General features: G+C 42.4%; 1 protein-coding gene across 2 annotated transcripts in view; it reads left to right on the top strand.

Annotated features, from left to right (window-relative positions):
• The window catches only part of LOC310766061 (nardilysin-like), a 41,248-nt gene that overhangs the window by 3,410 nt on the left and 12,923 nt on the right, over positions 1 to 24,915 (top strand). For both annotated transcript variants that reach the window (XR_014549938.1, XM_083621929.1), the window contains exons 4-23: positions 2,277 to 2,430; positions 2,912 to 2,985; positions 6,036 to 6,131; positions 7,461 to 7,583; positions 10,026 to 10,083; positions 10,796 to 10,869; positions 11,859 to 11,928; positions 12,815 to 12,892; positions 14,514 to 14,634; positions 15,930 to 15,988; positions 16,998 to 17,052; positions 17,236 to 17,340; positions 17,552 to 17,675; positions 18,428 to 18,514; positions 19,642 to 19,761; positions 21,139 to 21,190; positions 22,177 to 22,327; positions 23,239 to 23,366; positions 23,968 to 24,130; positions 24,324 to 24,355. Coding sequence is in view for 1 of the 2 variants with exons in the window: in XM_083621929.1 (XP_083478055.1) it covers positions 2,277 to 2,430; positions 2,912 to 2,985; positions 6,036 to 6,131; positions 7,461 to 7,583; positions 10,026 to 10,083; positions 10,796 to 10,869; positions 11,859 to 11,928; positions 12,815 to 12,892; positions 14,514 to 14,634; positions 15,930 to 15,988; positions 16,998 to 17,052; positions 17,236 to 17,340; positions 17,552 to 17,675; positions 18,428 to 18,514; positions 19,642 to 19,761; positions 21,139 to 21,190; positions 22,177 to 22,327; positions 23,239 to 23,366; positions 23,968 to 24,130; positions 24,324 to 24,355 (1,924 nt within the window). In the remaining variant the exon portion in view is untranslated. The remainder of the gene's footprint in view (positions 1 to 2,276; positions 2,431 to 2,911; positions 2,986 to 6,035; positions 6,132 to 7,460; positions 7,584 to 10,025; positions 10,084 to 10,795; positions 10,870 to 11,858; positions 11,929 to 12,814; positions 12,893 to 14,513; positions 14,635 to 15,929; positions 15,989 to 16,997; positions 17,053 to 17,235; positions 17,341 to 17,551; positions 17,676 to 18,427; positions 18,515 to 19,641; positions 19,762 to 21,138; positions 21,191 to 22,176; positions 22,328 to 23,238; positions 23,367 to 23,967; positions 24,131 to 24,323; positions 24,356 to 24,915) is intronic.

The following is a 24,915-nucleotide window of genomic DNA, read 5'->3' as shown; positions in this document are numbered from 1 at the left end:
CAGTATGCCTAATGGTCAGGGATGGTGGGATGTAGTCCAAAACATCAGGCTTGAGGAAGGTTTTGTGAACATATCTGCATATTGAAATCATTGGGGTGGTTGGGGAAGCCTGCTTTATTTACCTGCTCTGTGATACCGTGTGATATGTGGTACCACATTTGAGGGGAACCTTCCAAAATCCCTCCTAGTGGACCATTCTAGTGGTTGCCTAGCAGTAACAGCTGTGTCTGGGAAGCCACCCACCTTTTAAATTTCCCATAATGTCTCAGAGCAACATCACATTAGACCAGGGGTCACCAACCTTTCTTGGCCCATTGGCTCATTTGCAAACCCACACACAGTTCACAACCAAGGACACACAGCAAACTATCCTGAAGTACAAAGCTTCTTCTGAGCCTCATTTCAGAGGTCTAGGAGGGAGAAGACTGCTGTGTGTACTCTGTGGCACTGCAGGGGGAGGTTAAAACGGCAGGCACTTTCCCAGATTCTGTTGCTGCCACCAGATAAACTCATGGCTGAGGGAAAAGGCAGTCTGGAGGGCCCATACAAGTGCCAGCACCATTGAAACCAAAGCAATGCTCGTGGGTTCTGCTACAGCACCTGGATCTTAGGAGCTGCCCAAGGTCCCAAGTGCTGAGATTGGCCTTGGATTCAGAGCACAGTCTGCTCTTCAGTGACAGCATCGAGCCAGCAGTAAATTACACCGAGCAAGTTGGAGATGACTATTAGCAAAAACAGGATCTGCAAGGGAGTGCCAGGCCAAATGACCACTGCTGAAGAAATGCAATCTGTGCCGTTAATAATGCTTGTGCAACCCGTACAGCACACAGGCGGCAATTATTCACACAATTAATAAATAAAATAAAAATAATCTGACACTGCAAGTTCACTTTATTTTAGATAGCTTATAAGTTTTCGTGGCACTTTGTAAGTAGTTGTCTTATTCTCACAAATTTGATAAATGGTGAAAAATTGTTTTTGAACAAGAATATTAATTGTGTGAATAATTGTCACCTATGTGCTGTACGGGACGCGGGTGGCGCTGTGGGTTAAACCACAGAGCCTAGGACTTGCCGATCAGAAGGTCGGCGGTTCGAATCCCCATGACGAGGTGAGCTCCCGTTGCTCGGTCCCTGCTCCTGCCAACCTAGCAGTTCAGAAGGACGTCAAAGTGCAAGTAGATAAATAGGTACCGCTCCGGCGGGAAGGTAAACGGCGTTTCCATGCAATGCTCTGGTTCGCCGGAAGCGGCTTTGTCATGCTGGCCACATGCCCTGGAAGCTGTACGCTGGCTCCCTCGGCCAGTAAAGTGAGATGAGCACCGCAACCCCAGAGTCTGCCACGACTGGATCTAACGGTCAGGGGTCCCTTTACCTTTATGTGCTGTACGGGTTGCACAGACCTAATGAGCACAGCAACTCATCTCCAGCAGGTCTTGCCCCGTGAAGCAATTGCTGAGATGGAAGCTCCCAGCTGCCCAAGTCCTTTCTCTCCAGGGTTTCCCCAAGAAATTGGAGACTACGGCAGCATGAAACTGACTTCTCCTCCGCCCTATTCATGCCTCTGCTGGTTCAGGGAGATGTGGAGGAAGGGGAGCTTGTCGCAGCAGGAGGGGAAGACACCCTAACCTCTTCACCAGCCTGATTCACTTCTGCCTCTTGGCCTCCCTCCTTCCCTGCTTCAGCTTCTGACTGTGACTGTGACTCTCTCTGCCACAGACTCTCCCTGCTCACTAAGCCCTGTGACCTCTTCAGCTTCAGACACTTCCTCCCAGTCTTCTCCCTCTGACCACTCATCATCGTTCCACCACTACTTCCCAGGCTTTGAAATTTCTTCCCTTGGGGGTTTCCCAGCTGGTTCCTCCCACCATTCCTCTGTGTCCAGCCAGTCTGTGACAGTAGTGTAATGACCCCAGTGTTATAAAACAATCCCCCCCTGCCTTTGAGGTTTGCCACAATCAAGCCTTGCGCTCCTAATGCAGCAGTTCTCAACCTGTGGATCCCCAGATGTTGTTGGACTACAACTCCCTTCATCCCTGAACTCTGGCCTTGCTAGCTAGGGGTGATGGGAGTTGTAGTTCAACAACATCTGGGGATCCACAGGTTGAGAAAGGCTGTTTTAATGTATCATGAAAGCTTTTTGGCTTAAAGCAAGAGGATTCAGCAAGAGGTATGCATTGGGTTCATTGAAATGATCAACATCTGTGCATGCTCTGAGCATACAAGTATCCCAGGACTGGAAGGCATGCACCCAATTTTTTCCATGTTCTCTTTCAGTGGTGTTTATGGGTAGCCAGAAATACCCAGATGAGAATGGGTTCGATACATTCTTAAAGAAGCACGGAGGCTCAGACAATGCTTCGACAGACGCAGAGCGAACAGTCTTCCATTTTGATATCCAGAAAAAATATTTTAGGGAAGCCCTCGACAGGTAACTTTGCAAGACAAAACCAAATAACAACCAGGAAGATGTACACTAGAGGAGTGGGAGTGAGAAGCAATGTGCAAAGTTATTAATGGTCATTATATGCAGTTCCCAATATCTGAACACAATGCATTCTCAGGAAACAGTTTGCGAGGTGAGCATTCTCATAACAAGTAACAATTTCCACTGATTCTTATGGGGAATTTTGACCCCCAAATGATGGGGGGCGGAGCAGGGAAACTCCAGGAAACCCTCTGAAACCTTGCAAAAGGCAACCTTGGAAGGAAAAAAATGCTCTTATTTGTCCTATCTCTTCCTATCCCTGTTTGGATAGCAGGGCCTGCGTGTACCGGTAATTTTAAATGGTCTACTCTGAGTAAGTTACTTGAATGCAACCCAAAGGGACTGTATATGCACTTTTGAAAACAGAATATTATAGTTCTGCTTTTCAGCACAGCAGAAACCCGATTTTCAATTTCTCTTGTAGATGGGCACAATTTTTCATCCAGCCACTGATGATTAAGGATGCAATTGACCGAGAAGTTGAAGCTGTAGATAGTGGTAAAACAAATGGGTTTGATCTAAATTTTTTATTGTTGATATTCTTGCAATTCTTAAGAGAAACGATCTCATCAGGTTTAAGTAGCATTCCTATCATGAAATTTGGATGACCCATGTTTTATGTAACCACTTTATAAAAGTAATATTTAGATACAATGGCCACAATCCAAATATTTAAGCCTCCTTAAGCCCTTTGAAATAATGGTCTTAAGAGTGTTTAACTTTATGTTGGATCGTGGTCAATAAATTTTGAGAGTGTAATTTTATCAGTTCCCAGAGCATACCGAACTAGGTAATTAACTGTAAGGCTGCAATTCTAAACATATCTTCAGGAAATAAATCCCATTGAATTCAGTAGGACTTTAAATGCATTCAGGCTATAAGTTGTTATAAAATGTGGAGATATGTCACTTTCTGGTGTGAGTTCACAATGTGTGTTAATTGTGAGGATGACATGGGTGACGGGCTAAGAGGAAAAGAGTGACTACCTTTGTCTAACTCTAGTCTTTTATGTCTGAGGTTAAATACAAAGCTTCACAAAGCACAACAGACAACGTGGGTTTCTCACTGTAGGAAAAATTATTTCCCCTCCAACCCATGCATCCTGGATTTTTCAACTGTGCTTCCAAACTTTGGATCTAATCTTCAGCTGTCTGATTTTGTGGATATATTCTCTTTAATTTCTGAGTCCTCGTTTGTAAAGCAGGACTATTAATTGCCTACTTCTTTAGTCTGATAGGATTTTAGACCTGTAATCCCATTTAAAATTGGCCTTGCACACTTTGTGAAATATTCAACAGGCTGCAGTACAATCAGAGCGTAGGACAGGATCTGGTGCTAGACATTGCTGTGCCAGGCTCAGTTCCAGACCCCAGATTTTGTCCTGCATTCATATCATACTGCAGAGCATTGAATCTGGCTCCCTTTTTTTTTTTTTTTTTTTTTGCTATTTTACACTGCACATCTATGCCTGTCTTCTTGTAGGGATGGAGGAGAAATTAGATCCTGTTTGCATTTAAAGGTGAATCTATCCAATTTGCAATTTTCTGAAACAACATGAGAATTGAAACACAGCCATCCTTTGAAATTTGCCCTTCTCCCAATTTTGTGATGTGGTTCTCCCAACCAATCAATGTTTACAAGAATGCATATATTGGGGAAAGTGTGCCTAAAAATGAATACATTAGTGAAATACAAAAGCACATTATATTAGGGGAAATTACTTTCAAAAATGTGCACATTATTCTAAACTGCATACAAAAATGTGTTTATTAGGAGATGCAGAGAAATGGTCACACTGCAGGGGAAACTTGGACTATAGCAGTTAGGCAGTTAAGAGCATGGCAGGTGACAAGAACAGCCATTACATATGGAAAAAGGCCCTGGTGTGTCATGAAAATGAACCTTTGGACAGGGAGAGGGTAGAAAGGAAGAGGATGCTCACAACCACCTTGGGGACAGCCTTTACCTATATACACAACATTGTATGCCAGCAAATGTATACAGCATGCTCAAAGGATGGTGTTTGATGAATGGCTGGATGGACCACACTTTCCTGCTTAGGATATAGCTGCAGTTCAGCAATCCACGTTCAGCAATCCAGTACGTTTCCGAGCACAATTCAAAGTGTTGGTGCTGACCTTTAAAGCCTCGGTCCTGTATACCTGAAGGAGCATCTCCACCCCCATCATTCAGCCCGGACACAGAGATCCAGCGCCGAGGGCCTTCTGGTGGTTCCCTCATTGCGAGAAGTGAAGTTACAGGGAACCAGACAGAGGGCCTTCTCGGTAGTGGCGCCCGCCCTGTGGAATGCCCTCCCATCAAGGAAATAAGCAGCTATCTCACTTTTAAAAGACGTATGAAGGCAGCCCTGTTTAGGGAAGTTTTTAATATTTAAAGCTGTATTATTTTTAACACTCGATTGGGAGCCGCCCAGGGTGCCTGGGGAAACTCAGACAGATGGGTGGGGTATAAATAAATTATTATTATTATTATTATTATTATTATTATTATTATTATTATTCAAAAAAGGCAAACTGGAGGATAGGTGTGAGTCAAAGCAGTGCTATACAGATGCTGGTTATCAGATACACAAAAGTTAGTTTTCTGTACCATTTGTACTATTAGGGAGTGCACCGTAGACAAGATACCAGTGTGGACAGCAGGGGCGTAGCGTGGGACTGCCGGGGGAGGGTGGCTATGAGTGCACAATTCTTGTGGGGGCACAAACCAGGCCACCACATGCAGGCAAGCCCAGCCCAGCCTGGTACTCCTCTCCACGTGGCTGAGGTCAGCCCCGCTTTGCTCCATTGGGGTCGCTCTGGCAGTGTCAGTGGCGAGGGCTGGGCTAGCACCCCTTTCCGCTGCTCAGTGCACACACTGGCTAGGCGCCAACAACCAACGCTACATCGCTGGTAGACAGCTTTAAAAGGGGACTCGACAAATGTATGGAGAATATGGTGGCCAATAGCTGCTGGTCAATATATTACTCCACTATCAGAGATGGCTGTATCTTGCCTCTAGTATCAAAGGTAACTGCATACCAGTCACTAGGGAACATGAGTAGGAAAACACTGTTGTGCTCGCATCCTGTTTGGGCATTTGGTTTGCCACTGTGGGAACAGAATGGTGAACTAGGTGGGCCTTTGGTCTGATCCAGCAAAGCTCTTCTTATGAATTAAAGGGCCACTGTGATCTCTTCCTTTCCTTGCCACCCTGCTCATCCCATGGCACCATGTTGACATGGAGCTAAAGGAGGAGAAGGCAATTACCGCAGCTCCCACAGCTTCCATTTTCCTTGTGATGCTGGCTATTTCTGTTCATTTAATGGGCAGTGCCTCCCTTCCCTGGTGCCCTGGGAACTCCATGATGCAGCCCATCAGATGTACGCAGCAGAATGGTTTGTCTCTTTCCATCCCTCTCGTTGTAGATGAGGTAGGTAGGTCAGTTCATCCGCTGCTGCTTCGTGTATGTGTGTTATTAGGCTGGATCTTATCACTGAAAAAGGTACTCTCCCTTCTGCTGCTTAATGTGTTCTTCAAAACAAACAGAATATCAAATAGCCAGGCCCTCTGATGCTAACAGAAGAGAATTGCTCCTTGGAAGCCTTGCAAAACAAGGACATCCTATGAGAAAATTCTTTTGGGGTAAGTATAATGTTGCGAGGTTCAGTTTAAAGTGCGGGGTTTTAGTTTAAAAGCATTAGGGAATTCTTGAGCTGTTGTACTTGAACAAAAGCCCTTAATTCTGGTTCCTTCCAAAGATCTTTGGCTGGTGGTTGGTTGTTGTTTTTTTCCTGAATTGCTTCATTTCTGCTTAGTTTGGGATTTAACCCAGCATGGCCCTGAAATGCAAGCCCTGGCAAACAAATTTAGCAGATTATTTTTGACCAGCTGATTGCATGAAGTTGGCCTGTCAGCCCAGCAGAATAGCAGGTCAGGCAGCCGTTACTCCCAGCCCTGACTTCATAGTGCATATTAACTCAGTATACATAAGATAACAGAGTGATTGAGTAGTGGGGGCACATTGTTACAGTCTATAACAACAACCCGGCATTGAAGAACAAAAATACTGTTCCCATCATGCCAACACTGGACCTGGATGACAGACTAAATCCTTCTCTCCCCTATCACCCATGGGCCAATGACATGAGGTGTCCCATTTTTGCCCATGTAGATGATCAGCTGATGTCCTACCTTTACAAACCCCATTTGGTCCAGTTATATCTAGAATCAGGTGTTGAACAGGCAGACAAGACTTGGCCAAATGACCAGGTGGGCTAAATGGGGAGGCCTGGTGAGCCTAATTAGGCTTTTGGGCCAGAGGTTCCCAACCCCTGAAATAGGGGAAGAGCCATAGTTGGAACAGATGCTCTGCCTGAAAATGGTCTCAGGTTCAATCATTGGTGTCTCCTCGAGAAGGTTGTAAAGGACTCCTATCTGAAATCCTTGAGAGTTTCTGCCCTTGGATTGCTAAAAGGACTGATAATCTGACTTACTGTATTTACCGTACTCGAGTCCAATGTGCCATCGAATCTAATGCGCACCTCAATTTTCAGAACCTTGAAACCAAAAAAGGTATTTGCTGGCAAATGTAAATGTGCCATCGAATCTAATGCACACCTTAATTTTGGCAACGTAATTTGGCCCAAAAAGGTGAGCATTAAATTCGAGTGAATATGGTATTATAAGAGAGCTGCTTAGGTTCCTGAGACATCTGGAAATATCCATAATTTGCCATTATTTGGGTGAGACTTTTTATTAGGTGGAACTTCTAACTGAATGCAGTGTAACTGTCAAGATTGATATTCATGACTTGGGCTAATCATGCTAAAATAAAAAATAAAAAAATAGATGCATGATTGGTCCTGGAGAAGCTTTTTAGGACTAGGATATCTGATTCACGAACATGCAAACTTAAAACCCTCGCTGATTTCAAAGTCAGAAAGCAAATCTCTTCCCGTTAAAAATTTGCAGGTAATGCGGAGACACTTAAACATTCGCCGAAAAAGAACAGAATTAACACCTATCAGAGGCTTAGGGATTTCAGGACGCGTCACTACTCAGCCCACTATATGAACCTAGTTGTCCAATCTAGAGGTATAAAAATCTCCCTGTGCTGAACTATAAGTTATATATATGTGAGTATGCATGTCTGTTATACAATGCTATGTTAAGTTGTTGGTTGGGGGGGGGGGGTGCACGTATGTTTGGAAGAATTTTGTCATGGTTCGTATGAGATCGCATACCATGAACAGTTTTGCTGACAATGCAGCGCCCAAGATAAGTAACTTTATGACTACAGGGGTCACCTATGCCAGTACAGTGGTACCTTGGGTTACAGACGCTTCAGGTTACAGACGCTTCAGGTTACAGACTCCACTAACCCAGAAATAGTACCTCGGGTTAAGAACTTTGGTTCAAGATGAGAACAGAAATTGCGTGGCAGCGGCGCAGTGGCAGTGGGAGGCCCCATTAGCTAAAGTGGTACCTCAGGTTAAGAACAGTTTCAGGTTAAGGACGGACCTCCAGAACGAATTAAATTCTTAACCTGAGGTACCGCAGGTGGCGCTGTGGGTTAAACAACAGTGCCTAGGACTTGCTGATCAAAAGGTTGGTGGTTTGAATCTCCGCACGACGGGGTGAGTTCCCGTCGTTCAGTCCCAGCTCCTGCCCACCTAGCAGTTCAAAAGCACCCCAAAGTGCAAGTAGATAAATAGGGACCGCACTCCAGCGGGAAGGTAAACGGCGTTTCCGTGTGCTGTGCTGGTGCTGGCTCGCCAGCTGCGGCTTAGTCACACTGGCCACATGACCCGGAAGCTGTCTTCGGACAAGCGCCGGCTCCCGGCGTCTTGAGCGAGATGAGCGCGCAACCCCAGAGTCAGTCACGACTGGACCTGTTGGTCAGGGGTACCTTTACCTTTACCACTGTACCTCCTTTGGCACCCACGAAAAATATCTCAGTGAATGGGAGACTGTTTGCTCTTCCTGCTCAGTTCATATTCAGACTGACTCAGCCCCTCCTACAACAAATACTTGCTCTTAAATAAGCCCACATTTCTTGAGATGCCTGGATTGGAAACTTACCCTCTCTTCTGTTCTGAAAGGGAAGACAGAGATCCAAAGAGCTTTTCTCTGTGTATGAACATGGCAGTGGGTGAAATTTTCATTTTTTCCCATTGATGGAGGGGCGCCCATCGACACTATTTTGTTGTCCAGTCTATTTTTCTACTTCTTTCAGTGTGGCAGCCATTTTATATGACTGAGACATGGTTCACCCCAGGCCTTCCTGGGTTTATGATGTAATTCACTTAACACCAAAACGATATTTAAGCAGCTTACAAAGACTTATAGATATGGTACATAGATAGATATGCATATAGAATGTACATACAGTGGTACCTCGGGTTAAGAATTTAATTTGTTCTTGAGGTCCGTTCTTAACCTGAAACTGTTCTTAACCTGAGGTACCACTTTAGCTAATGGGGCCTCCCCTTGCCACTGCGCAATTTCTGTTCTCATCCTGAAGCAAAGTTCTTAATCTGAGGTACTACTTCTGGGTTAGCGGAGTCTGTAACCTGAAGTGTCTGTAAGCCGATGTAGCACTGTATTTCATTATAAGCATTTGCACAAAATAAAACAATAAAACTAAAACGCAACAGTACTATGTAATGCAATAAAGTTCTAGAAAGGTAAAAAGCATAGCATCACACTTTCAAAATATTGTAAGAGTCAGGGAAAGTCTGCTGGAACAGACAAATCTTCAATTGCTTGAAGTGTTCTCATGTTTAGTGTCTCCTGAACTGCAAGTTTAGTGTGGATGTTTTCAGTGGGTATCTTTCAGGGTTCTTAATCACACAGGGAGATTCCATGCATGGAAAGGCTTCCCTGCTATATCAATGTTTTTCATTTGGTGAGTAATGCCTGAATAAGAATAACTGAGAAGGTTGCTGGTCTGATACAAAAGGCAAATCATAGGGTGAAAGTTTATTAGGTGTAATGTGACTAGGTAGTTCATTGAGGATAAACATCAAAACGAAGTGTGGAAAAAGTTGGGAGCTCCTGCAACTTTGCCATTTAGTTGATGCAAACATCTATGCATTGTGGGTTGTAGCAAACAAATTAATTGCACATGTGGAAGGACTTCCATTTGTACAATGGAAATCCCCATCCCTTGCCTTCCCTATCACCCCTCACCTGAAATGTGCTCTTTAGGCTTGGGGAAAACCCCATAGCAGATTTGAGATGGTGTGGGTGACGCACAGGAGGAAGAGGAATGAGAAGTACCATTGATGAGTGGAATTTGTTCCATCAGTGCAATGACTTCTTTCTACAGCCCCGTGTGTTCATAATATTTAAGAATGCTGCTTCAATGTTATCACCTTAACTTTGTCCTTGTGAGAACATATTGCTTTCTTTCTCCTCCCCCTTCTTCTTCTTCTTCTTCTTCTTCTTCTTCTTCTTCTTCTTCTTCTTCTTCTTCTTCTCTCTCTCTCTCTCTCTCTATCTACCTATCTCAATATTTCAATATTTCTTTATTAGAAACTCTGGACACTTTGGAGAAATGGGTGACGGAAATTTTCTCACAGATCCCAAATAAGTAAGAAATTTTGTTGTTGTTCTTTATCCTAAAACTGTTGAAGGCTTGCAAAATCTGATACTTTGTGACATATCAATGACATATCAATTAGAAATATAAAAGAGAAAGAATACGGTCAAATATTACTATGCATTCCTAAGATATAATTGTAAGGTGGAGTTTATGTGTCGCGTTGGTTTTTTTTACCAGTTTTATCCTCTTTATCGTAGACCTTTACTTTACCAGATCTGTTTTTGTTGAATTCTGCCAAGCCAGGGAAGAGAATCAAAGAATTATATTAAGGGGAAGAGAACCAGATATTTGAGAAATAGATGGAAGTACTAGTAAAAGGTACTGATCCTTGACTTCCTTTTAATTAGAGATACAATAGGGCAAGGACAAACATTAGATTGGAAATGCTGGGTCTTCCACCAAACTTGTAATCAGTGTCAAGGAAATAAATTCCGTTCTGAGAACCCACTAAAGCAAAGGCTCAGATGTAGTCATAGCATCCCATGAAAATAATGTGTAATTAACTATGCAGTCTTAGTTCAATGCAAACCTGTGCATATCTACTCAGAAGCAAATAACATTGAATTCAATAGGATTTAGTCCCTTGTAAGTGTCTATTGGGTTGCCACCTAAATATATAAATATTTGGAGGAGAGAACTGAGAGCAGGAATCAGTGGGAATTGCGATTTATTTATTTATTGTTTCTTTATTGTTTTTAAGTGGATTACCCAAACCAACTTTTGGTCATCTGCCACAGCCGTTTGACACACCTGCATTTCACAAGCTTTACAAAGGTAATTAGTCTCAACCCAAAAAATTTTATCGTTGGGAAATCTGAAGGGATATCACTTACCAAACTGAGGACCCATCTACACTGTTCAGTTAAAACATTTAAAATGTGTTGTAAAAATGTGACACCAGAAGGCGATGTAGAGCAGCAATCCATTGTCAATGGAAAATTGCATCAGAGCTACATTGCTTTTTTAAAAAAACCTTTACTGTCCCAGGATGGGTTACAACTACAGCTAAAAAAACAAGAAAAGTGTAAAAATAATTTAAAACCGGTCTCTATATTTTTTAAAAAAAACCAATACAAACATTTAAAACAATTACATATGGTTTTAAATAGTTCAAATATAGATGCAATGTGGGGTAAATATCTCTACTGACAAGACATATTGGAAGAAGAAGTTCTCCACTCAAAGTCCACCTCAGCCACAAGGTCACAGTGTGACCTTAAGGCAAGCTACTATCTTAGCTTCAGCTGTCTTTGGTTTCTTCAGCCACAGCAGGCTCTGTAACTCTCCAGTGCCGGTGTGGTCTAGTGGTTAAGAGCGATAGAACCGTAATCTGTTCGATTCCTTGCTCCTCCACATGCAGCTGCTGGGTGACCTTGGGCTAGTCACACTTCTTTTAAGTCTCTCAGCCTCACTCACCTCACAGAGTGTTTGTTGTGGGGGAAGAAGGGAAAGGAGAATGTGAGCCGCTTTGAGACTCCTTCGGGTAGTGATAAAGTGGGATATCAAATCCAAACTCTTCTTCTTCTTCTTCTCCAGTTGTTTGACTATGTCCCTGAAGGTGCACTCTTCCATTGCCCCCTGAGACAAACGGATGCCAACTTTTGGTGTTTTTTCACATGGCCTTATAACCTTTGGAAGTAATATGTGTGCATGTTTATTCCTCTCACCACCTCTTTCATTTCCCTTGCCCGTTTTCTCAATGTCTGCTGCAAGAATAACCACCCATGTGAATGTTTGAAATTGACTCATTTCTCCCACCTCAGTTGTTCCAGTGAAAGAAATACATTCTCTGAGCATCTCTTGGAGTCTTCCCCCACAAGAAAAGAATTATCGGTAAGAGATCATTTTAAACCTGCTTCCATTTATACAACGGAGTAGTCAGACTGAGTCCAAACCAAAGGCCAGGCGGAACAGCTCTGTCTTGCAGGCCCTGCAGAAAGATGTCAAGTCCCGCAGGGCCCAGTCTCTTGTGACAGAGCGTTCCACCAAGTCGGGACCAGTACTGAAAAGACCCTGGCCCTGGTTGAGACCAACCTAACCACCTTGTGACTTGGGACCTCCAAAATGTTGTCGTTTGTGGACCTTAAGGTCCTCCGCGGAGCATACCAGGAGAGGCAGTCCCGTAGGTACGTTGGTCCTAGGCCGCATAGAGCTTTAAAGGTCAAAACCAGCACCTTAAACCTGTCCCTGTACTCCACCGGGCCACCTGGTTCTGTATCATCTCACTGGCAGGCAGTAGCTCTTCAGGATTTCAGATAGGAATCTCTCCCCACCCTAACTGGAGATGCCAAGGATTGAACCTAAGACTTTCTGCATGCAAAGCAGATGCTCTACCATTGAGCTATGGTCCTTCCCTTTATTGTCTATGAAGCTATTCAGCATATAACCATGCAATCCAGTTTGCCAGAATTGTCCAAAGTGTTCCTCAGTGCATAGCTGACAAGTCCATTTTGGCAAAACCATGGAGTTCAAACCCACCAAGTCCCTAGTTCCATGATCTGCTGTGCAAAAGAAAAAGGGGAAAGGATCAAATAACTCTTGGGTAGTAGTGTCGCAGTGCAACACCGAGGTTCAGTACAACATTATTAAAAGTTGAAGAATGGATTGGTTAAGTTAAAGACAGATGATTAAAGAAGAGGAGACAAGTGTTGGAGTTAGGAGTTTAGGGGCAAATGTCAAACTTATTTAACTTATTTAATGTTCCCCCCAATCTTTGTAGGACTAAGCCTCTTCATTACCTCTCCTGGCTGGTGGGACATGAAGGCAATGGCAGTGTGCTCTCGCTTCTGAGGAAAAAGTATGTCTTGAAGATTTTGCTTTGTCAAGTTTGCACTGAAATGGGGTAATCTTATGTTGTGTGATGAAACAGCTAAACATGTCAAATTATCCCTTTTGAATATTGAGAGGCAGTAAGATGACTTACAGGTTCTGAGACACTTTGAGCTGTTGTGAGCATGCATAAATCACCCCTTCTCTGCTTTATTTGCTTTTAAACTTTCGTTTGATCGGTTTTTAGGTTGTTGTTTTTTGTTTTAATGGGTATTGAATTTGAATAGATATTGGTTTTTATATTGGATTCATAATGGATGTTGCATCCAGCTCTGTCACTGAAACCACAGCTCAGTTTGATGACAAAGAGGGTCTTTTTCCAGCTTTGGTCAGCAAGACAGCTACAGCGGTTCCTTGAGCAGAGTAGCTTGACCACAGTTGTCCAAGGATTTGGTAATCTCATGGCTGGAGTATTGCAATGTTCTCTGTGTGGGGTTGCCCTTGAAGTAGATCTGGAGTCTGCAGCTGGTGCAATTACTAGGTTGCTTGTGGGGGCAAACTACCGCCAGCATATAACATTTCCTGCATTGCAAGGGGCTTGGACCGTATGGCCTCAGGGTCCCTTCCAACTCTACAATTCTATGATATCTTGCTTGTGGGATTTGACTGGCTGCCAGTTTGCTGCAGGGGCAAGTTCGAGGTTTTGGTACTAACATAAAAGGCCCAGAACCAGGTTACTTGAGACACTGTTTTAGCCCTTATATACCCAGTAGGTCACTGCAGTCTGCAAGAGAGCTTCTGCTGAACAGGGCAGAGATTTCAGTGTGGTTGCCCCATGGCTTGCAGTGTAGCTGCCTCTCTTCTGTGGAATAGCATTCATGTCAAGATACCACAGGCACAGACTTTCTGCATTTTCTGGAAGCAACTGAAGATAGTTTGGTTCTGACAAGCCTCTCTTGGTTGATTAATGAATCTCTGCCACGGATGTCTATTTATTTTGCTGTTGCTTTTTAAAACATAAATGCTTTTTGTGCTTTTGCCTGTTTGTTTTTGTTTTTGCTGTTGGTATTTTTTATTGTACACCACCTTGAGATAGGTAGAATGTGATTACTAACAACAATGTACATAACTTAGGGGCTGTTGTTTTTTTACTTATCAAACAGTTTAGAAATGCTTATAAATAAAATAGTAATCCTCTCAAGCTACCCACCTTACTGCTTGGGTTGATTTCCTGATTCTACAAATGATTATGTCTTTGTTAAAAACCAGAAAGTCATTCCAGATCAATGCACTGCAAATCATGTTTATCAAATGACAAAGTTTTCTAGTAGGACGGGCTGCTGTGTGTGTGTGTGTGTGTGTGTGTGTGTGTGTGAGAGAGAGAGAGAGAGAGAGAGAGAGAGAGAGAGAGAGAATTGCAAATAAATTTGCATTTTGCACCTATAAGTACCTTTTTGAGGATATTCAAGGTCATGGAAGATCACTTACCCTTTTATGTTATTTTTGAAGTGGCACACATTTCTAAAAGCAAAGCATCCTTAATTCCACCTCTCTTCCCAGTTCATTGTAACAGTAATGAACTCAAAGGTAAGATGCTTTAAAATGCAATGTGGTTCATCTGCATAATCATGGTCTTAATTTTGCAATAGATTTTGGGCTCTTGCATTATTTGGAGGAAATGGTGAGACAGGATTTGAACAAAACTCTACTTACTCCATCTTCAGCATCTCTGTGACTTTGACTGATGAAGGTTTTGAACATTTTTATGAGGTAAATTTCCCTTGTTGTTATTTATTTACTTTTATTATTTACAAAACATGATCTAACCCTGAAACAGACAGGCATAACTATCAGTACAAAGGACAGAGGGCTGTAGCCAGCTAACTTTTACCCAGAGTAGTTCCATAGAAATGAATGGAACCGAAGTTAATATGACTAACTTGAATATGATTATAAGGGGGGGGGGTTATAGAGTATAGTAAAAACAAGAATTATGAAAAGTTAATTTGTAGATATTAAATGTATATTGAGCATATAGTAGATTTTGAGCCACTGCCACTGCTGCCCGCGAAAGTGTAGACAATACTGAGCTGGATTAGGCCAATGGTCTGACTTGATATAAGTTTGCTTCCTATGTTCTCATGTGAACAGCTGTTTGCACCAGGCTAATCCACACTTCCATTTGCCCCACTGCTTTCTCCCAGGAAAACCTGTTGTTTAGCGCCACTGAATCAGAGCAAACAGCAATCAGCTTTTCTGCAGGTTGCTGTTTGTTCTGATTTATTGCTAAAGAGTAGGTTTTCCTGGGGAAAGCAGCAAGGCAAAGGCAAAATTGCTTGGACCTGTGTCTAAAAAGCATGAGGTAAGTGGGAAACTAGGGATGCGGGTGGCACTATAGGTTAAACCACAGAACCTAGAACTTGCTGATCAGAAGGTCGGCGGTTCGAATCCCCGCGACGGGGTGAGCTCCCGTTGCTTGGTCCCTGCTCCTGCCAACCTAGCAGGTCGAAAGCACGTCAAAGTGCAAGTAGATAAATAGGTAGCACTCCGGCGGGAAGGTAAACGGCGTTTCCGTGCGCTGCTCTGGTTCACCAGAAGCGGCTTAGTCATGCTGGCCACATGACCCGGAAGCTGTACGCTGGCTCCCTCGGCCAATAAAACGAGATGAGCGGCGCAACCCCAGAGTCGGTCACGACTGGGCCTAATGGCCAGGGGTCCCTTTACCTTTACCTTTAAGTGGGAAACTGCTTGGACTCATGCTTTCTAGGCACAAGACATGCGGAAGTGTGGCCCAGCCCTTCTTCCCTGCAGATGACCTTGTTATGCCATTGATGTTCAGAGACAGGGCCAGGGGCACATTCCTGCTGCTCATGCATCATTTGATGCCCCTTTCATGCAAGGAATGGCCAAAGTAGGATAGTAAAGTATCATAGATTAGCTCTTTCGTTACAGTGCTGCCTTAAATTTAAATGTACTAGAAAACGCGCACCCTCTGCTAAATTCTGTGAAACGTTTTCTTGTAGGTAAGGGTAACCAGATGAATCATTTTCTTTTTCTATCTTTAGGTTATTCATATTATATTCCAGTACTTGAAGATGTTGCGAAAACATGGACCTGTAGAAAGGTGATTTTTTTTAAAAAAGATGTGCTAGAACCAAAAAAAGCTAGACACACTATACCTGGGGTAGACAACCTAAGGTCCAGGGGCTGGATGCAGCCCAATCGCCTTCTAAATCCGGCCCATGGACGGTCCAGGAATCAGCGTGTTTTTGCATGAGTAGAATGTGTCCTTTTATTTAAAAAAGCATCTCTGGGTTATTTGTGGGGCCTGTCTGGTGTTTTTAGATGAGTAGAATGTGTGCTTTTATTTAAAATGCACCTCTGGGTTATTTGTGGAGCATAGGAATTCGTTCATATATTTTTATCAAAATATAGTCTAGCCCCCCACATGGTCTGAGGGACAGTGGACTGGCCCACGGCTGAAAAAGATTGCTGACTCCTGCACTATACTAATCAGCAAAACTTACTAGGCTTATGAAATAAAGGGAAAATGGTTATTCTGTTTCTGAGAATCAACAAATAATTATTATCCAATATATAATATGCTGAAGACAACTCAGAAAACCATTATTAATAACAATACAACCACACAAAATCGCTCTGGGTCAATCCACTCTGGGCCTGTTGCTTCATATGCATAATATTATACATTTGAAAATAAATATTTGCATAACCTCCTAGACCAATATATAGGTGAATGCAATTTTTCTTAGATTTTATCAGGGCTTCACTGCCGCTACAATCAGTATGAATAGGTCCTTTGTATATACAACTGAAAAAAGCTTAAACGTTTGTATGTACGGAAATTGCATGCATGTAGAATCTGTTCAGATAGTAGACTTGAATATGTATAGATCAGGGGGAACACAATTCTATTCCCCAATCTGCATCCAATCTTTGCAAACACATATGTGCAGCAGGTCTTAACCAATGTGGTCTGGTAGTCCCATTTCAACAGTACGAATACTTAATGCAGAATAAATACCTTCTGCGTGATATCTTACTTAGAAATTCAGTTTGATTATTTTCTTGAGAGTTAAGGATTAATATGGACTCAACTTGTTCCCTCACAGAATATGGAAAGACATTCAGAAGATTGAAGGCAATGAATTTTGCTTTCAGGAACAGGTATTATCTATTCAATTTTCCAGTATTTTCTTGTATCTATACTAATACTGATATTTTCAATATGTGACTAGTTTTGCATACTGGTGTTCACACATCCCAAACCTCTCCTGTTTCAGGGACTGCTCTCTAAGAGAAATCCTAACATTGTGATGATTTCCAAATCATATTTTGCTCATTTCCCAGGTTGATCCACTTGAATATGTAGAAAATATTTCTGAATATATGCACATATTTCGAAAGGAGGACTTTCTGATAGGAGACCAGCTACTGATTGAATATAATGCTGAAGTAAGTAATCTCCATCTGTCTTTAGGAGGAAAGCTGTTATGTAGAAGTCATTTTGAAATTCCCTCATAGGAGTTAAAAAATGTGTTGGTAACTAGAACATTTCCAAATCTTTTTCCAAATCTTTATCAAACATTTGAATTGCGTACTTCCCTGCCCAGAAGTTAGGAATGGCTAGTTGAAAACAAACTGATATGTTCTATTATGTTTATAGGTCATTGCTGATGCCCTTAACCATCTCATCCCTCAAAAGGCAAACTTCGTTTTCTTTTCTCCTTATCATGAGGGAAAATGTCCCTTGAAGGAGAAATGGTTTGGGACACAATACAGCGCAACAGGTAAAACAATGTAAAGTTTCTGCGATTTAAAACATGCCTCTGAAGCTTTTAGAGCAAGTTGACAGCTAAGGATTTTCACAAAAGAACATGATGTAGTTCAGCAGAAGAGCATCTGCTTTTTGTATGCATAAGCTTTCTGGTTCACTCTCTGCTGTTCCAGGTTGAACTATGAACATCTCCTGTCTGAAACCCTGGAGAGCAGCTTTCGGTCAGCACGGACAATACTGAACTAGATGAGCAATGTTCTGACTCAGTATAAGTAGTTGTATTAGGTGGTAGGGATGCTCTGGTTCGCCAGAAGCGGCTTAGTCATGCTGGCCACATGACCCTCGGCCAATAAAGTGAGATGAGCACCGCAACCCCAGCGTCGGTCACGACTGGACCTAATGATCAGGGGTCCCCTTACCTTTACCTTTATTCTTACCTTCAGCACCAGAGATCAGATGCCTCAGAATACCAGTTCCCGGGGTGTCATGAGTACTATTCCACTCGTGTCCTGCTTGTGAGCTTCCCATAATAATCTGGTTGGCCACTGTAACAACAGAATGTTGGACAAGGCAAGCCTTTGATCTGATTCAATAGGTTTCTTCTCATGTTCTTTTAGGTGCCTAAAGCTTGTGTCTGCATGCAGAATTACGCCAGTCTGAATTTAGAATTCAGTGCAGCGTCCTGGCTGTTGAACCAGGTTAACACTTGGCTTGGATTTACATTTTGTGATAGCAGAATAATTCCATTTTATGTCATATCCACAGAAATCGATGCATACTGGAGCACATTGTGGGACACTGATTTCATGCTGCATCCAGATTTACACCTACCGGAAGAAAATCAATTTATAGGTAAGCAGTACAAGAAGAGGATCCCGTTCCAACTGCATATCCTGCCTGAAGACAGACTTGCAATTGCCTGCGTTGAGAACAAGTTTTCCATGAATACAGTTGTACGCAGAGGACTCTTTCCAGACCTTACCCTGAGTACATTTTGGTTGACGTGTCAGTACACTGTCACCTAATCCTGTGTTTTCAGCCATGTTCATCAAGTCATTAGTTGTAGCCTCAGTAATGGACTTGTATGGACTTCCATAGGGACACGGGTGGCGCTGTGGGTTAAACCGCAGAGCCTAGGACTTGCCGATCAGAAGGTTGGCAGTTCAAATCCCCGCAACAGGGTGAGCTCCCATTGCTCTGTCCTGCTCCTGCCAACCTAGCAGTTTGAAAGCACGTCAAAGTGCAAGTAGATACATAGGTACCACTCCGGCGGGAAGGTAAACGGTGTTTCCGTGAGCTGCTCTGGTTCGCCAGAAGTGGCTTAGTCATGCTGGCCACATGACCTGGAAGCTGTACGCCGGCTCCCTTGGCCAATAAAGCAAGATGAGCACCGCAACCCCAGAGTCGGTCACGACTGGACCTAATGATCAGAGGTCCCTTTACCTTTACCTATGGACTTCCATGGATCAGTCACAGCTGAAAGAACTCATATCACCAAAGGTCTGTCCAAACACAATACATTTCAAATTCACACCTTTGGCTAAGGGTCATTGAGTGCATGCTTGTAGGAGCAGTTGTTGTGGCGATGCAGAGCTGCCCTCCAGCATTGCTGCAGGATGGTGGTAAGGTTGGCGATGCAAGGATGCTCCATCAGAGTCATTCAGAAGTCTCCCTGCTTGAAGATTGTCCTCCACAGGTTGGAGAATAATGAGAACAGTGACAGAAGGTGGAACTGACACGGTGGTTCTCGCTGCCTCCCTCATGTCTTTGTTTAACTTCCAGTGCTCATAAACAAAAGCACAAAAGCCAGATACTTATTGTTACAAGTGTGGATCAGTGCTTTATGTCTCTGAACATCTTCAAAGGCAGATGTAACAAGCACATATGCAGCAGCAACATAAGAAACTACCTTTACATCCAAGTGTTATGGATGAATGGTGTTCAAATTTAGCAATCTGTTATTTTATCTCCCATGCTAGCTACAGATTTCACTGTGAAGAAATCAACAGAGCACAAAACAGAATATCCACACAAAATATTGGATACCAAACAAGGTTGTCTGTGGTACAAGAAAGACAATAAATTTAGTGTCCCGAAAGGTAAAACTCAATATATTGCATTTATAAAATGGGTACAAACTGTCAGTATATGGAAACATCACCGCTGCAGACAGCCAGATTGTTGACACCACATGATGCGCTTATCTGTGGGAAAGAATTTCTCAAGACGTTCACAGGCTGGATAAGTCTTTGTGAAGAGTGTAACTTGAAACCTTCTGTGTGCGCATGTTCAGGAAGTTTGTCAGACGTGTGGCACACACACATTTACAAGTTTGGGAGAGGACTAGCCAAATATCGCTAGAAAACTTCAAATTTGTTTACTGTTAAATGCAATCAGCACTCTGGAGAGTTCTTATCATTCAAAGATTCTTACCAATGTACCCTTTGGGGAAACTGACAAGAAAGGGGTTTAAAAGGAGTGCTTCACAAGAAGCTAACAAAAGATGAAGCAGAATTTGGTGTCTGTCCTCCTGCACTGTTGATGTGAGGTTGACTTGAGGATACACTTGCTAGTTGACCTAGATCCAGCATACAGCTAACATCTTACACAAAGGTTTGTTCTTGGGGTCCACTTGTAAACACAAAAATGCATAAATCCAGGAACTGCCCCCCACCTGCAAGATAGAGGTCTGCTTGCCCAGCTTTGGGAAGCAGACAAGAGGACTCAAGGACTCTGTCAGAGCCCTCACACCACCTTCTCAAAGCTAGGTAAGCTCCGATTGCAGCTTTGCATGGTGGGGAGAGGGAAGGGATAAAAAAATTGCGAGGGGAATCTCCTATTTGTAGTTATCGCTTCCGCTCACAGAGTCTCTGAACTTTGGACCCTTTCAGTAGCCAAACATCTCTGCACCTTTCATAGGGATAGAGTAGCCCTCAGAACTGGCACCTCCTTCATTCCTAAGGTAGCGTCCCGTTTTCACATGCAACTGGAATTGATATTTCCTACCTTCTGTCCAAATCCCTCTCACTCTCTAGAGACAGCTCTGCACTCCCTTGATGTCTGGCTAGACCTGAAGGTCTACACTGCCAGGACAAAGGAGTTTAGGTGTATGGCCGCCTCCTGTGTCTCCTTTCTCCCTACCCCATTACCCAAATGTGTTGTCCTGCACACTGTCCAGTTGGAGACTGTCCAATGGATGTACATTTAGAATAGTGCTAATCACCACTTATTAGCAAAACTCGGTGCTGATAGAAATTGTGCCCAAAGGCAGCCAATGAAAAACAAAGAGGGTGTCATCAGCCTGCTCACTGGAGCACCAAAATGTGCAGGAATTACTTTTTTTTTAAAGTACAACAGCCCAGAGGGACAGAGGCAAAAAGTCTAAGAAGGACAGGGCATTTCCACCCTCCTCCTCCTTGTTCGTGAAATTTTAATTCTTCAGTTATTTTTCCGTTTCTCTTCTCCCTCCTGCCCAGCATTTATCTGTTTTTATCTGGTGACTCCAGTGATACAACAGTCTGCATTAAAGTAAGTAGTGATATATAATATATTGCATTAATTTAACTGGGAGATAGGAGGACATTTCTATTCAGATTACTTTCCATTTTTCCTAATTTGCTGTTGCCTGGATTGTATAAAGTAGCCAGCCGATAATACAGTGTTCAACATTTATTTGTCTGCTTTTCTAGATACAGGATGTAGTGGAAAGTATCTGTGGCTTCTGAACATGGCTGGATTTGACCCTTTTGCTTCATAACAGCTTGTAGTTCCTACTATGAGAAGGCATCATCTAGGGAACTCTCATTAGGCTCTCATTTCCACCTCTTACAATTAACTCTCATTTCACAGCAATGTCCTTAGCCTGATAAAGTCAGAGACCAAAAATAAAGGAAAATAGAACAAGCCTCCTTTGACACTTTCTCCCTATTGTGATGAGTAATGTACAGTAAGAAACTCTGAATACTGGAAAATATATTTAGGTGAAATATAATAATACAATAGTTTACATACAATACAATACAATACAATACAATAGGTGCTTTTTATAATAGTGGTATATTATAACATGCTATGATTGATAGAGTGAGATTTTTTGAGTTTTATATGTGTGTGTGTTTATATTACTATTACTATTACTATTACTATTACTATTACTATTACTATTATTATTGAATTTATATACTGCCCTATACCCGTCGGTCTCAGGGCGGTTAATGCATGAATATATTGTATAGTCTTTACATATCTTTTCATAATTATAAAAGAGCAACTGTCAAATGATGCCTTTTATGAAAATCCACAGAAATTAATGGCATCTGCCTTTATATGATTGCTATCTTGATATTACAGTTGTTTCAAGAACATGTAAAGAGGATTTTTCATTGTTTGAAACTTTATCCTTCCTAAGTGTGATAAGATTGTACTAACACCCACTTTCATGTGTAGCCTGTGAATTACTTGAACTCATTTGAGTCCACTGTTTTAAACATTTCCACTTATTCTTCTCCACCCAGTATGGTGCTTTTTGATACTTTTGTAAGCACACTTTCCCACAACCTTGCTGAACCAGCATATCAAGCAGATGTTGCTCAGATGGAATACAAAATCATAGCCAAAGAACATGGTCTGGTCATTCGAGTGAAAGGCTTTAACCATAAACTACCTGTGAGTAGTCCATATATTTTAGTCAATTTAATCTGTGTCGGTCCCAGTGAACATGCACATGGTAATGTCATCATCATATTGGGCAGCTTAAATAAGGTGAAAGAATAAGGAGTCCTTCCTGTAGTCCTTATGGTATCATATCTATTCTGTGTCTCAGGTTGAAAGATTATTTGTGATGTTGGTCTAGAGAGCCAGAACAGGGATGTTGTTAGTGTAGCGTCTATCCAGCTGTGCTACAGTCTCCCTAACTAAGCTAGTGAGGGTCCTCTTAGATGTGGTGTTGGAGAACCCTTTCATTGTGGTGTTAGGGGACTTCAGCATTCATGTCAAGGCTGCCTCAAATGGGCCAGCTCAGGACTTCCGGGCCTCCATGACAGCCATGGGGCCTTTCTCAGTATATCAGTGGTGCCACACACATGCATGGATGCATCCTCGACCTGGTCTTTGCCACAGAACTGATTGGTAATACTCCATTGATTGGAGGGGGCATCACTGTACATCCATTGCCATTGGCCATCCATTCCCACATGACATTTGAGCTGAATGTAGCTACTCCACTCTTCAGGACGGCTCATAGCTTTTAGCAATAAAGATTCGTTCACTTCACTGTTCAAGGCTGGGAGACCCATTAAGAAGTTCTGCCCTCAGAGATGGATGAGATCTGATGGGTTCCTGGATGATCTGGAGAGTTTCTGTCCGACATGACAGGTCCTTCTGTTGAGGGTTTTGTCTGACTATAGAATGGTGAGATGCGCATAGACAATGATGCAACATGAGGTGTCTGTTAGGTTACAACTGTGTGCCCACTTACCTGAAGACAATCCCCACAGAACTAGCATGTCTTACTTCTGAGTAAACGTTCATGTACCACGTATCTCTTCATTCGGTCAAATTTTCCTTTTTCTTTGCAGTTGCTCTTTCAACTGATCATTGATCACTTGTCTAACCTCAGTGTCTCGCCTTCAGCTTTCCAGATGATAATTGAACAGCTAAAAAAGACATATTTTAACAATCTCCTCAAAACAGATTCGCTGGCAAAGTGAGTGTCTGCAGGGAGACTACATGGAAAGGCTCAGGGGTAGAAAATCGGCTTTGCTAAAGAAACTTTCACATATAGCCAAGAATAAGTCTAAGATCAGATTGATATGAGTCTTGTGTTGATTTTCCACTTGCAAGAATCAAAATGATTGCCAAGCATTAAATGACTGCTCATGTCACCATTTTTAAAAGACCCCTCAGCCTCGTGCAGGATCTCATGAGGAGTTGTGAGAAACACGAAGGCTCTGCCTACCTACCCTGCCACCCCAGAGCTGCAACAATGCCAGACACAGGTTCCTATGGCCATCTAACAAAGAAGGGAGTGATGAAAACATGTCCTTTAGCCATGGCAATTGGGGTTGATGGGACTTGGGAGACCAACTACATATGAAGGGCCACAGGTTCCTCATTGCTGTCTTGGGAGTGTGGGGAAGCTACACAGCAAAATTATCTCACCAATTCCTCTTGCATTTGTTATTTTGATATATTTTAGTTAGCTGCGGCTGCATTTCCAATTATTCTGAGTGTTGCCATTTTAGGGGTACTAAAAGCCCAAGATGTGAAAAAATAAATTAACGTACATTTACTGATGCATCTTACAGAGATCTTCGACTCTCGATTCTGGAGCATGGCAGGTGGTCTTTAGTAGAAAAATATCAAACTATTAGTAGTGGCATTACCATAGAAGATCTACAATCATTTGTGACAGCTTTCAAATCAAAACTGTGGGTAGAGGGACTTGTCCAAGGAAACTTTATGAGCAATGTGAGTATAGAGTTGGACAGCTGAAATTTGGGTTCTGCCTGCAATGGAAGCTAACAAAATAGACATAGTTGTTGAACACTAAATATGATTTCCATGAATGCAAAAATGCCTTGTTCCGTTTATATTGGATACGTATTTGGAAAATAGCCCCATTCCTTTCAATAATGTTTGATCTTTTACCCTTATGTCCTAGGAAGCAAAGGACTTTATGAATTATATTGCTGGGTGAGTATCCTGGTTTGATTCTTACTATTAAGAAATATACATAGGGTTCTGAGAGAGGGAAGAGTGATGCATTTGGTCAGGTTTCTTTGTTTTGAACAGCCAGTTTTGAACACCCAGTTTATTATTAAATGAAAACTGCCTTTCGATTAGCATTGCTGAATGCTATAAAATGTTTATTAACATCCATCCTTGAATTTCCTCCTAAATTTTTTAAAGAATGAAATACATTGTCATGGTTTGGATGTAACAATAAACCACATTTTAGCATTACAAAGATGAGCTGCAGTGAACTTCAGGCTCTCAGGCTTCTCCTTCTTCAGTGCAGCCATGAGAAGAAAATTGGAGGGTCCCTCTCCTGTTTTAGATTAACTACATCTAATTGTTACATCTCAAATGTAAGCAATGATTACTCTTAAATATAATTTGTTCAAACAAACCAACTTCTTAAAGTACAAAATGAAATTGGGCTTTTTTCAAAAAACCACAGTGATATTAACCACAGTTTGTCAGGTTTGGATCGCACAGGAAGTTGTGATTAATTTTTTAAAAAAGTGGGGGAG

Source organism: Podarcis filfolensis, assembly GCF_964270895.1.
Source record: "Podarcis filfolensis genome assembly, chromosome: 7".
NCBI classification, from domain to species: Eukaryota; Metazoa; Chordata; class Lepidosauria; order Squamata; family Lacertidae; genus Podarcis; species Podarcis filfolensis.
The sequence above is the reverse complement of the archived record's forward strand: the minus strand, read 5'-3'. Positions and strand labels throughout refer to the sequence as shown.